Source organism: Rhodnius prolixus, unplaced genomic scaffold (assembly GCF_049639745.1).
Source record: "Rhodnius prolixus isolate KJV_2025 unplaced genomic scaffold, Rpr scaffold_30, whole genome shotgun sequence".
In the NCBI taxonomy this organism is placed as follows: domain Eukaryota; kingdom Metazoa; phylum Arthropoda; class Insecta; order Hemiptera; family Reduviidae; genus Rhodnius; species Rhodnius prolixus.
The window spans coordinates 984101-998617 of record NW_027411638.1 but is presented as its reverse complement, the minus strand read 5'-3'; the positions used below and the strand labels follow the sequence as shown (position 1 = coordinate 998617).

The 14517-nt window shown below is 35.4% G+C and overlaps 1 protein-coding gene across 3 annotated transcripts in view; it reads left to right on the top strand.

Moving 5' to 3' along the window:
• InR (Insulin-like receptor) overlaps window positions 1-11897 on the top strand; it is a 35580-nt gene extending 23683 nt beyond the window's left edge. For 2 of the 3 annotated variants that reach the window (XM_074144051.1, XM_074144052.1), the window contains exons 16-25: window positions 827-1009; window positions 1760-1911; window positions 2873-3034; window positions 3263-3422; window positions 6537-6741; window positions 7054-7219; window positions 8159-8333; window positions 9921-10057; window positions 10549-10838; window positions 11690-11897. In XM_074144051.1, the coding sequence (XP_074000152.1) occupies window positions 827-1009; window positions 1760-1911; window positions 2873-3034; window positions 3263-3422; window positions 6537-6741; window positions 7054-7219; window positions 8159-8333; window positions 9921-10057; window positions 10549-10838; window positions 11690-11855 (1796 nt within the window). In that variant the 3' untranslated portion in view covers window positions 11856-11897. Of the gene's footprint in view, window positions 1-826; window positions 1010-1759; window positions 1912-2872; window positions 3035-3262; window positions 3423-6536; window positions 6742-7053; window positions 7220-8158; window positions 8334-9892; window positions 10058-10548; window positions 10839-11689 lie in introns of all 3 variants that reach the window. The other variant, XR_012463186.1, reaches the window with a different exon arrangement.
• The last annotated feature ends 2620 nt before the right edge of the window (window positions 11898-14517 follow it).

Sequence of the window (14517 nt, the reverse complement as noted above, 5' to 3'; positions counted from 1 at the left end):
GTTAGATCCAATTCTTCCTGCCAAATTTAATAAAAATGGGCGAATAATATTGATAATAGTTTAAAAGGGGTCTTATTTAAGTGGGGCAAACTCCCTTTCTAATGCTAAGATTCACAAAAGCTGTAACCAAATAGAATTTCGTTTCGAATAGCAATTCATTCATATAAATCGGTTCACGCATCAATAATTTGAACGATTGCAGTACATCCCTTACTCGTAAGAGCACCCATTTCAACTAGAAAAACCCTAACTTCTTCACAAACTTTATCGAAACCAGGCTAAAATTTACAAAGCAATTAAAATTAATAGTTTTAGAGGGGGCCTTACTTCCGTGGGGCAAACGTCTCTCCTTAACTGTATTCAGCGTCAAGACCGACAACGGCCATATCTTTTATTTAAAATTTAACCTCCTGTATCTCACTACATTACTAGAACATTGCAATTCATACCACTTGTAGAAAACATTTCTCCACAATTCGGTAAAAATGCACTAGTGGTCAAGAACGTGGCTTTGATAGTGGGTGTTCCCCAGTTCGAATCCCGCGTATGACTACTTTTTATTGGTTTGAAAAAATATTAGTAGTAAAGTATGAGCTTCCGCCCCCCGTCCAAGACACCTAATTAGGTAGTTGGACGTTAAGCCCCTCCTGAAAAAATAGGCGATTACTTTTCTATATACGAGTATATATATGTATATCTTAAAGCATGTCTCTAAAATGGGCCAATCTACAAATGTAAAAATCTGCGCGTTATATTATTAAGTACTAAGGTGTACCTAAAAGCTAATAAATCATTGCCACTTGATTGTACAATTTTCAATTTTTAGGTAAAGTGGAGTATCATACTGAAATAGTTAGCGGGGCGAGTTTGGTGCTAAGGAATCTGCGGCACTTTGCTCTATACACCATCACAGTGAGAGCCTGCAGGGAGTATGAAGAAGACGAAGACCCACGCAAAGCCAACAGATGCAGCCAACCAGCTTTGGTCACGGCTCGAACTCAGAGCTTACGTAAGGAACCGTTTAGTATATTTTTATGTTGTATATAGTAGTGGTACTCAAAATATTGTACAAGCAATGCGCTTACATAATGTATCAATGGTTCTTAACACTATCCAATGAAATTGTAACTTTCCATTTTACAAAAATTTTTAGTAAAAGCACCACAACCGTTTCCAATAATTCACGATCGTTTCATTCTAATATAATTAGTGTGAAATTTTAATTTTTAAGAAAATACAAAACAGAAAACCTTTTCACGAATAATTATTGTTTAATAGTTAATTGTAAATCCAGCTCTCAGCTCACTTATCTATTCTTGTTGAATTGTGTAATTTATCATTGTTCGTTTACAGAGATAGTTCGAAACCGATTTCGCAAAAGTTAATTAATAGAACAAAAGAAAGTTAAAGGGGATGGTTTATCTTTGAAACAGCGAGTGTATCTAAAATTTAATCTAATTTTACTGATTGAAAACGACAGACAGAGTTAAATCCTTTATTTTCTGCAAAGTATCTTTATTCTAGTGTGATAATTATTTTTGCTCATTTTAAAATGAAAAATATTATCAAATTAAATATTAATTTCCTCCAAGCGGCCGGAAACCTTGATTTTAACAATTGTGATACGTCTAATCTGTAAGAACATGTTTGTCCATTTCAATTTCTTATCACCGAATACAACTACTACTGTGGTATTTGTTTATTTAGGTTGCCTCTTGTAAACTTTGGGTGTTTTAATTATTATTATTTTGCTGTGCAGCTTCAGCTGATAATGTGGACAACCAGTTTCCAATCTTGGAGCTCTCTAACCGAAGTGCAGGAGCGGTCTATTTGAAATGGACTGAACCACAGAACCCCAATAGTCTTGTAGTAACATATCAGATAGAGTACCGCAGGACTGATATTCAAAATGTTAGTTTCTTACTTCTTTTACTAGTTATAAGTAACGTTTATTAGTTCGTGTATTGAAATAAGCAAGTATAGAAACAACAAATGAGAGCAACTCATAGGTTTTATATATGAATATATATATATTATAAATATACATCACAAGGAAATCAAATAGTAAAAACATGGTGACTGCAACCCATTACCTTTCAGGCCGAGCTAAAGGTATATGTACGCGTCCGTTTACGTAGTAAACAATATCTATCAGAAGCAGTAAATACATTATTTAGAAGCTACAACATAATATTTGCCGCGCATAGAGCTCGACAAAATGCATTAAAAATCAAATATTATACTCTATCCACAACATAGGCTTAACAATTAATACTTTAAAATAACTGTAACAGCTTCACATAGCTGCAAACATAGGGGAGCAAACTTTATACAACATTGTAGAAGCAAGACGAGAGGGGCCTAGAAGAGAATAATAATAATAACAGTAACTCGGCGCTAATGTCCAAGCTGTCGATGCGCCGGAAGAAAAAAAAAAAAAAATAACAGTAACTACATTAGAGACGATAGTAAATCGTGAAAGATATCTTTTTCAATTAATTGTATAACGAAAAACAAGTTACTTTAATCCGTAGTAACAGTATTATCTGTTCAATGCATGTTCGCTGGTGAATACGACTCTGTATCCGTGTAACCAATTTGCACTACTCTATTAAGTTTCTTTAGTAACAAAAGACTTTGTCACTTTATATCATATCAAAGAGTGCCTTATAATTAGCGAAGTATAAAAGCTGCACTTATCACATCGGCACATCAAAACGAGCCACTGAATAAGGCACGCTTCTGTTCCAAGAAGTTTGGCACTTATAGACCTATTACCAAGAATACTAGTTTTTAATGTATCACTGGTTCTAATCTTATAGAATTTAACTATACGTTCAGTAAAATTTACCTGATGTATTCTCTGTTACAGTTTAAACCAACAGTAGAGTGTATCACAAGAAAGCATTTTCAAATAGCCGGAAATGCCCATTTACTGAGCAACTTACATCCTGGAAACTATAGTCTCCGACTTCGAGCCTCTTCCCTTGCTGGGGTTGGAGAATATACTTCTTTCAAATACTTTTCCATTGAGGTAACTATTCATAAAGTAGCAATTTTGCGCTTATTGCTTTCTCTAGCTGCTTGTATAGCGATAAATAGATAGAGAATCTTGAAAGCTGTAATCCACAAAATAGTGAAAACTTAATTTTGAAAATATTTTAAGATCGCAATGCTTACCAGCAGTAAGAGAAATTACTTAAATATCTACAGTACCCACCTTATACTTTTTCCTTGTTACTAAGTATTTTTAATATTATAGGAAACCTCTACCATCTCTGCGTACCAGCTGTACGCAGTGATCCTAATCACCACTTCCGTCGTCAGTCTGATGTGTATCATGGCTTTGTACTTAAGGAGACAAAACAGAATCCCTAGCAGAAAACTGATTGCCTCTGTAAATCCAGAATACGTCCCTACTGGTGGGTTTCAAATTATTTTATTGTAATTTAACTTAATGATGTAAATTGATGAAAATAATTTATTGAACGCAAAACTAACTTCAAAATAGGAACTCTAAAACTTAGAAGTTCGGATCCACAATGATGAATAATACTGCTAATTTTATCTGTTATTGTGTTATTTATATTTGGGACCATTTTATGGTTTTCCAACTACCTTTTAAGATTGGTACAGAGGTTTGGTTGAACTTTTCCATTCTAAGCTACTGTCAACATCTCACTAACATTTTTACTACTAACAAGTTTTAGGACTTACACTGATAAAAGTTTAATCGCCTTTTGCTTCATACTCAAAGAAAATTTCGCTGTAATAAATATTAGATAGAAGTATAAATGGTGCCATAAATGCTATATTTCAAAGTCGGTAAACTAGTATTGTGGCGTTAACTAAAGGTTTTTAGTTGCTAAACTAGTGGTAAAAGGCATTATTACGATCGAGTCAAATTTCTTTAAAAATAAAGTGAAGTAATGTAATTGCCTATTTTTTCAGGTGGGCTTTACCTCCAACTACCAATTAGGTGTCGTGGATGGCGGCGACTAGCAAACATACTTTACTGTAAATTTCTTTAATTAACCATTAAATAAAATCCAAGGCCTAAGACCGGGAATCGAACCCCGTACCACAATACGTATTAGCTTTAGAGGTCTCGCCTCTAACCGCTCGGCTACAGTAGCGCCTTGTCAAATTTCTTTATATAAGAATTTATACAAGAGTTTTCATCTCAATAAATAAAAGTTTTTATTAGGACATTTATCATCTCAGTGCTGAATGGATTTTTCATTTTTTGAGATTTTATCGAATACTTCTTTTTTTATAAACTTTGAACACTAATTGCATAAATGTAGATTATAACTTTGATGATTTTAATTCCTCCTAAGATTAAAGATAGGGACGGGACCAAAGAGGCTTATTGTGCCTTTCCCGTTGGATAGTACTCCTCAACCAAAGAGGTAGAGGGCTTTACCTACTAGTTCTTTTCGCGGTAATATCTCCTTCGGTCTCAAAGATCCAAATGTTTCATAGCTCGACTATTCGATTGCAACGCGATCGAACAACAAATGAGCTAATAAGTCCCACCTTGAACAGATGCTTCCTGAACCTGCCATGCCCTGTGATTAAGCCTATGATCAGAGAAATTTTTTTCTACCCAAACACAGAGTCTCTTTGGTAATTTGTTTACTCAGCCAAGGCATCATAGTTTTGCTGTGTTTGACTCCAGAGCACATCACCCAGTTCTTTTCATGTTTTCTCCAGATCCAGTATCTAAGAGTCACACGAACTGCACCCTTGGTGATTCCCAGACAGTAGGGACACTGCTAAGGGCCCTCGTAATCAATGGGCAGGCCAGTTTCTGCACCCTGGCTAGAGCCTTGATGGCCGTTTGTTGTACAGTCTTCTTCCACCACACTAATGCACGCAAGGTGATACTTGGAATGACTGTCCGTGTCCATGTATACAGCCAGTGGGTCATTTTGGGGCTAAAGTCCCAAGTCTTCCCACAGGTTCTAGTAAGACAAAAAAGAGCCTATTTGCCTTTAGTGTATCTTTATATAGATGTGCTTTCCAAGTGAGCCTGGAATCTAGAACAACGCCCAGACACATCACCCGATACAACCAGAGTTTTGTCAAAAATTGGAAGATTTTTATAGCTCTCTATGTTCCTTCTTATAGTAATGGGGACCAGAGTAGTCTTAGAAGGGATCACAGTAAGCTCTGCCCTTCTACGCCAATTTTCTTTAATCTTGAGTTCTTCCAGCATGAGCCCAGCAACGATTGTCTCGTGCTTACCCCTGACCACCACAGAAATATCATCTGCTTAGCCCAGGACCGAGAGCCCGCGAAGGTCTAGCATCTCAAGTAAGTCGACTGAGACCATGCACCACAAGAGCAGAGATAAGAACCCCCGTAGGGTACCCCTAGCAGACGTTAATTCCTTCGTGAGGGGGGAATCAACGGTCACCTGTGGCAGACCCCCACTGGCACAGGAAGGCTACATTACAATCGGGTTTCGTCCGGTGCCCTAAGGTGATCGTTACCGCACATATATTTTACTGCCCTGTACGCATTCATCCTCACGATTCCTCATCTTAGCTTGGGTAATGACCGGGGGGGGGTCAGGAAAGGGATAGAAAGGGTCAAAGGAGGGTTAGAAGCAAGGATTAGCAGTGGGGGTATACCACCACTATGCCCTATGTGTACCGTGTAAATGTAGTGGGCTGTTTCAGTGTATGTTGCTAGTGTTCATGTTTTTAGGCTGGGATACCCACCCACAGGGACGCCAAGTACCCTGAAGAGGTGGCTAGCCCACTTCCCCCTAATGGACGGAAACTGAAACTCTGGTAATCATTTGTACTTCCCTCTAAAGTGTCATTTTAATGAAATTTTTGGTCCTTTCACTAATAATGCTAACGAGAAAAGACTAAAATTCCGAATTATAAAAAATTGAAGTGACTGAAGAACGCATTTTCTGAAGGAGTTTAAGAATTTTAAAGAGAGAGAGAGAGTGAGAGAGAGAGAAAATAGAAAATCGTACAAGTGTTTACCGCAGATTTTTACTTCTCTTTTTACTGCTGGTAATTAGAAATGTTATTTTCTTGCAGACTTTTGAAGTAGAGTTTTCCCAAGAAATGTATGTTTTAGAATTCCTGCCGTTCAGAAAACTTGTTTTTACAAATATGTTGGTGTGGTTATCAAAAAATAGCATAACGCTTAAATTTTGCATTGGTTTGTTAGCTAACTAGGCGATACTACCATAGGTTTCGGTAAAAATCTACTGGAGGTGCTCTTCACTGAATATATTTATCTATTATTTTGCTGATGCCTAAATTGTTCGCACTATACACTTGATCTATCACCTATATTTGAAACGTTTTCCTGGGAAAATTCATTGTAGCAGGGTACGGAGAGGAATGTATTTAGTCTTCTCTTCTATCATAGTATTTTTAATTTTCTTGGTTTCTAGGTCGTCATGCAATGTACTTTTATTATAGAGAAAATCTAAATTAGACGTTTGAGAATTTCAGAAAGAAAATGTCGTTTGAATGTTTTTTAATTGGATTTTATTTTTGTTGCAGTATATGAACCAGATGACTGGGAAGTGGCAAGGACTAGAGTTGAATTAATCAGAGAAATAGGGCAGGGATCGTTTGGCATGGTCTATGAAGGACTGCTGAAAAGTACTGAAAGTGGCTCTGATAGGCCGTGCGCAGTTAAAACTGTCAATGTTCAGGCAGCCGATCGTGACCGGATAGAATTTTTAAATGAAGCCTCAGTCATGAAGTTAGTCAGCTTTCTTTAGTCCAAAATTTCCAATTTTCTTAAGGCACGACATCTTTGGCCTTATTACGTCCTGTTTGATGAACACGTACCAGTCAGTGATACACAGCATCCAGACTTGCCTGTAACCTCCGCCTAACAGAAGCTTAGACCGATTATATAGTATTCATATTTAAAGTTATAGTATACAAGCTGCTTCTGAAATGGCGCAAACCTTCTAAGTTAAACAATTTATGAGTATTTTTCATAGTAGAAAAGTTGGATATAAATTAATTAATGGGGAGATGTAATGTTAGGTGAATAAATGTTTCACAGGGCTTTCAACACACATCACGTAGTTAAACTGTTAGGAGTAGTGTCACAAGGCCAACCCACGCTTGTAATCATGGAGTTGATGGGACGAGGAGATCTCAAGTCGTATCTACGGTCACACCGTCCTGATAGTGGAGAAAACTCTTTAGTCTCACCTCCGTCACAGAAGGTACCTCATGTTTTTTAAAACTTTTTTTTACCAAATATGGTAAGGAAATTAAAATGCTTAACGAACTATGTTCAATAATATAAAATAAAATTCTTAAGAATCTATAATTTTTTTCAATGTAACTTCTTGGAATCTTATACTTCGTGTGTTAATGTGTTGTTTTGGGTTACAGTCAGCGACAGTTGAATTGATTTGTAAATTTCTTATGTTCTTCTCTAATAAAGTGCTGACCGACTTAGCATACAAAAGACCTATAACTTAATTTCATACGTTTTCTCAAGCAGATTCACTTTTTTAAGGTTTTTAAGAAATATTTATAACATTAACATACCTCTAATAAATGCCTAGTAAAATTAGTGTTCAGTTCTAACAGGGACAGTTTTTCTTTTTTTTCTCACTAAATCGGTATTTTAATCTTATTAATAGGTGCATTGAAAAAATCTTTAAGCAAGATTACAGGAAAACTTTATGTAATAGATTATGCGGATTTTTTTTTTTTTTTTTTTTAAGTAAAAACAGCTTTTAACCAAACTTTTTCGCTTTTCATTAAGAGACTGTAAGTATAAACTTATTAATTTTGTTTGAAACTTTCTAAAAATGGATTTTATTGGAGTTCCGAGGAACCGACGAGATTGCACTTTATTTTAACTCACTGATTCAATTTTAGAGAGAAAAGAAGAACGTAACTTCTAGACAATGTAAACCCAGAATCTGCATCAACTATTATGAAGTTCTTTATCCATTTCTTTGTATTTTATCCGAACCTATAAGCTGCGTGAGGAAACTCTTTTCAGTAGAGGTTGTTTAGTTTTGAGAGACTTTAAAAAAAAAAAAAAACACCAAAAATTACATAATTAAAGCAGTAAGATAGCAGCGATAATTAGAAATAATAATTGCAGTAGATAGATATACAACGTGTGCCTTTGTAATCATTTTCAGAGAATCTTGCGGATGGCAGTTGAGATAGCAGATGGTATGGCATACCTAGCCGCTAAGAAGTTCGTACATAGAGATTTAGCTGCTAGAAACTGTATGGTAGCTGAGGATTTGACGGTAAAAATTGGCGATTTCGGCATGACTAGGGATATATATGAGACCGAATACTATAGAAAAGGTAGTTAAATTCATGGACTTCGTTAATTGCATTTGTCGTGTTTTATTTTGATTTTCTTTACATTTCTTATCTGGCATCGTTTGCAAGAATAACTTTTATTTGAAAAACGTTTCTTGTAGGAATTCCTTGATTAGACAGACTCTTGTTGGAACCAAGATACCGCCTCGAATAAGAGGCTTGTTGTGCGTCCTCTTTTAAGTTTAGTAGGAGAAACATCCTCTTTCTGAAATGTCCTGGGCTTTCTTAGCAATTATTTTGCAAATCACCTCCTTTAATCTCCAGGTTCTTAAGGTCTAATGTCCTAACTTACCGATTGCAGCGCAGTGGCAGTTTTTTCCTTTTCCTGTCAGAGTCTTCGTAACGGCGAGGGGAATTATTCTTTCTTATGGGACATCCTGTGAAGATATTTTCTGATCCTTTCCCGCCCTACACAAATTAAGTTGGCATAAGCACTCAGCCTAGACCTGGTCAAGACTTGCAGTTACCGGCCTAGAAGGAAATAAGAGACCTTGACAGAGGCTAGTGGGATGGACTTGTTATGTCGCTTGATGGCGTCTCCTCTTTAGTTCCAAGCTACAAGGAACAATCAGCAGGCATGTGTCTATAGCCCAATGGTCAGATTGCCCAAAACCATCTAAAGGCTCCCCCCCTTATCGACCGACGTTAGGTTACAGCGGTCAGACTGGGACTCTAAAAACAAGTCCCTGCTATATCTATTCTTTCCTGATACCTCCATATTTATCCGAATTTTGTGGGGGGGAGTCATTAGCTCCGTTCTCCGTTAATGAGTTTTTGGTAAAATAATAAATAATTTACTTACCTCTTTGTTAAAATTGAGTGTATATTTTTTCTTTCTAAAATAGCTTTGGTTTTTTTTAAGCTTTGTGCTTAGAATTTGTCAACAGTAGTTAGGATCAATCAATTTTCTGACGGGCTATTGAGATGTGAGTTAATGGTTAATTTTTGACGTTACAATAGTATGGTGATTGCAGCTTATTTTGCAAGTCCTACAGCATCTGCACGACTTAGTTTGTTTGGATTTGAACCGAAAGCTTCTAGTAAAGCCTTATTATGTCATGGTGGCCGTCCCGAATTTGTCTTTCTTTATCACCGCGAATTACTTTTTGAAACCAGCGTTGGACAATTTGCTAATCAAAGACATCTTCCCCTGATAAACCTGTCTAGTGGTTTCTTCTAAATTGGATAAAATTATTACACATCGTACGACAAAGTCGCAGTATTTAAAAATGCTTACAGTTCTACTACTATTTTAGTGGGATATCATGTGTATGAAACCGTCTACAGACTGTCAAAATATAATATGGTTTTTGTTAGGTCAAACCACAATACGAGTGAGAATCTTCTTGGAACAAATAGAATTTTCTTTTGTACATGCCTATTAGCTTAACAGCGTATTAGAGCTGTGAGAAGTGATGTCTTATTATTAATCACTGTCATGTCATTGAAAATAGAAAGTTTAATTAAGTCACTAATTATTAATTTTATTAAGAAATTAATTCAGTAATTTTATTTAACACTGTAAATTTCTCTTTTTACAGAAGATTCTATTGCTTGTTGTATACTTAGGTTCGAAAGGACTGTTGCCCGTGCGTTGGATGGCCCCAGAAAGTCTGAAAGACGGCGTCTTTACTTCATTTTCTGACGCATGGAGTTACGGTGTTGTGCTGTATGAGATGGTAACTCTAGCTTCACAGCCTTACCAAGTATGTTCCTTCTAAACAGTTTCTTAGTTTTTACTCCCTCTTATTGTTATGTGTTTGTGTTTTTTTTTTGTGCTGACTTAATGCTGTTTTGTAATCCCTGTATAGAAAAAAAAGTCTAGCGAATGGTTTCTGTCTATCACTCACACTGCCTCACACTCTCTCTCTCTCATACGAATATGTATCTGCAAAATATTAAGAACTAAATTTGTCACCAAAAGCCCAAATCCAAAAAAAAATGATCCGGTGTCGTTTTAATAATTTTTTTACGATTTTCTTGAAAAATGCTCCAACGATATTCTTTTAACTTTTTATATTTCTAAATAATTTGGATATAACTCTTTTATATGAAATATTTTTGCTGACGAGGGAAGAGGGAAAGAGTTCTGAGGAGGAGTGATGTTAACTTAAGAAATACAAAGAATACCCGTGAGTATTGCACAAGTTTTTTATGCTAATTTTGTTGATGATATTGATATTAAAATTATTTGCAGGGTTTGACAAACGACCAAGTGTTGCGATATGTAATCGATGGAGGTATAATGTCCAGACCAGAGAGGTGCCCCGACAAACTGTACACTGTGATGCGACTCTGCTGGGACTGCAAACCTACTAGCCGTCCAACATTTCTAGAACTTATCGAGTTTCTAGAGTCAGATGTGGATCCTACTTTTTCTGCAATCTCTTTCTACCACAGTCCTGAAGGTCGAGAGGCTAGATCGGCGGCCCAGCCACTATCATCCTGCGCTATAGCTTCTGAACTCACACCGCTTACTGCCTCCAGGTAATTGTGTGTTAGTAATATTCTGTTTTGCGTTGTCCATTTCAATGCCACTGCAGTACAGTGTGTAGTCAGAGCAACTAGAAGAGATACTGCAGCCTAAAGAAATGTGACGTATTTTGCTCTTTTATATGTTTTTGATGAAACTCAACTTTCTAGATTCTACTTTCTCTTGCTTCTTCAACTTCTATGATCCTTTTTGCTTAAGAAAGCAACTATGCAAGACCCACACGTTATGTCATCATTTTATTAGTTAAAATTGTGTTTTATTAGGTAAAATAAAGGGGTCTCTTAATGAGGCACCGTCCCTACGGAACCTGGATTTGGTAAAGATTAAAAGTTAAAATAAAACATACTAGAACTGTAGGTTTTTAAAATTTTTAAGTGCATTATCATCTGAGGTCATTGGCGCCCATAGCTTTTTTCAGTATACTGCCGGCCTTGGGGCAGATTCTCTCATTAAACACAATGCTGGATTCGAAAACGGGATGTCCGCGTGTGAATCCAGAATACTAACCACGTAGCTAATCTCTTCCCTAAAATATTTAGTATTTTTTAAATTTTTGTATTTAAGGTACGAAGCATCTGAGGTTATTGGCGCCCGGAGGTTTTTTCAGTGCATTTCCGGCCTCCAGACAGTGTTCTGTCGTTACATTGTCTATAACTCGACAGTGAGATGTAAGAAGAAAGAGAAAATATAAGGGCCAGCACTGGATTCGAACCCGTGATCTGCGCGTTGGAGTCCAGTATTCACTAACCACCCAGCTAATCCTAATAACTAACTTTAGTTATTATTTAGAATTTCAGTGAGAGAAATGCTAATTTGTATTTCAATCTAGAATTTATTTTTTCAGAGATGCTGATGATTTTTCATTATCCGATGAAGAAGACGACTACAAGGAGCCGTCAACTAGCAGCAAGTTCAGTAATGGATCTACAGCTCCAAATGGTTACGCTATGTCACATACTCACCACCGTAACTCCCATCAAAATCGAGAGCTAAACACTACAAAGTGTTAGCCGGGCATTGTTCATACGTTTAATGGGAGATCTGAATTGTAATTGGATCAGCTAAGTTGATTTAGGTGGATTGTATATAGTTTGTTGGTTTTTTGATAGGTATTTTTCTAGGCATACTTCGTTATTTTATGTTCTCAAAGGACTACTCAAATGATTAAGAAACTTTTGGGAGATTTCCGTACCGTGTAAAAATTAAAATATTAAGAAACTTTCGCAAAATAGTAACAAGTTTTGAATGTTATTTTGATAATTGAGTGAACGATCTGCAAGCTGTGGCCTCTACTTTATTTATTTTGTTTCTATATATTGCTGACATTTCAAATTTACGTCGATTTTCACGAATGTTTGGCTTCAGATTTGTGTTGAGAATTAGAACTAACAACTTCTGTCACACACTACAGTCACTAACACTCCGTAGTCAATATAGTTTGGATTACAGAAGCTTAATAAAAGGAAGATCTGATTCTCTATATAAAACTGTGAGAAAAAATCACGAATTTTAACTGAAATCTGATAAGCTAATGTCTGAAAAGAGACGGTGTAGTTTTCACGTGACTCTTTATAAGTGAAGAAAGTAAAATTTTCTACACCAACATATTGACCGAATCCTGGAGATGAATGAAAATCCGAAAAGCAGTCAAAATGAAAGAAATAAGTGTATGTATAGACGGATAATTTCATGTTTTACTAAGTTAGCTATATTCATACTCCAACAAGACTTAAGGATCATAGCAGTTAATGTTAGCTCTTGTCAATAATATCTTTTAAATTAATCTACGAATTAATATACCAATATATTTGTTACATTATTAGTCGTAAAAAGTAGGTTGATTTTTATCAAAATTATTTAGGATCAATAATTTTTATAAATTTTTAAACAAATTTTATATATATATATATATATATATATATATATATATATATATATATATATTTAAAGGGCAGAACTAAAAATAATGTAGGCATTAAGAAATACACAAATTTGAGATCTTAGTTTGAACTAGTTCTGAATAAATAAAAACAATATTATTACTAATCCAGAAAGAATATAAGACTTTCAATGCTGGGATATGTCAGGGATATCGTTTTTCCTGAACAGTCTGCTTTGTTTTGTGGTCTTTGACCAGTTTTGGGGGCTTTCTTAAATTTTCAGCATCTCTTCATGAAATGTGAAAGGCGTTTTACTTGAGTGAAACCTTATTAGGCATTAAGTTTACTCACTGGTTTCGACTAAATGTTTTGTATGACCAAATTAGAATGCAAATGAATCAATTTGGGCTTGCCAATGTTAATTTTTTTTTTTTATACTTTTAAATGAATAGTCATTCTTGATTACATTGTTGGATCGTCATTCCGAACAGTGTCATTGATTTTGTTCTTGTGATTCTTTAATTCTAACTGGTTCTGATTTTCATTAATCTTCAGAGATTGATTCAAAAGGTTCGTGCAGAAAATTTGAAGTATTTAAACAGGTTCATCTGTAAACTATACTGATTATGATTTCGTGTAGCAAAACAAAAACTTTTAAAGAGGAAGTCACTTTCCTGTTATGTGTAGAAGTTGAAATGTATATACTCTGAAAATGAATGAAAAAATACTAGATTTAAGAACACAAACATACCGTATTAAAATCATTGATAAAATACAGTGTTTTTTAGGTAGTTTTAAAAGCAAGAATAGTCTTTAAAAAAGAATGGATACTTCATATGACTACCGTTACTTAGATTAATTTTTAGTTAAAGTTTAATCGATAACGCTTGGTTTAATTGAATAGCTAGTTCACTGGCCTTTTGAAGCGCAAGTTCAAGGTGCCAGGATTTCTAGTGATTTTAGCGCCCCGGGTGTAAAACAGAGAGTAACCTAAAAAGCCACCTCAGATTGTATTTTTCTACTGATTGAGACGCCATGGTAGCCGAGCGGTTAGAGGCGAGACCTGTAAAGCTGATATGTGTTGTGATGCTGGGTTCGATTCCTGGTCTTAGGTCTTGGATTTTATTTAATGGTTAATAAAAGAAATTTACAGTAAACTATGTTTGTTAGTCGCCTCCGTCCATGACACCTAATTGGTAGTTGGACGTAAAGCCCGCCTGAAAAAATGAGTCAGTTACTTTTTTTATTGATCGTTCAACATTCTTCTGAAGACCGAAGTATGTCGTCTGAAGAATGAGTATATGACTGTGGCATCACTCTATTTTGGATGACATGTTGACAAAGCATTAACCATACCAAAGCTGATTAATAATCGACACCACATAGGCAAACTATTGCAGAAAATATCTCTGATGACTTGCAAAATTGTAACAAATGCGCTTTCAGTACCATGAGATTACCCCCCCCCCCAAAAAAAAACATTACAAACATCTATTTGTTTTAAAATTTCTTTTCCTATTGAATTTTGTCTAAAACTTATATACGGGTACGATTCTATTTATTTTTACTTTATTTCTATGAATATTATGTGCACAAATATTGCTTCTTTTTTATTTTAAACTGCAAAATATTTTGCCCATATTATTGATAATTACTTATTACACAATATGTTACTTACTTGTTTATAGTAAGTTGTGTTTTCTTTTCAGAATTGCAAAGGTATTGGTAGAGAACATAGAAGTGTAGCCGAACAACCTTTCATTCATATTTATTTAACTACCAGCTAGCTATT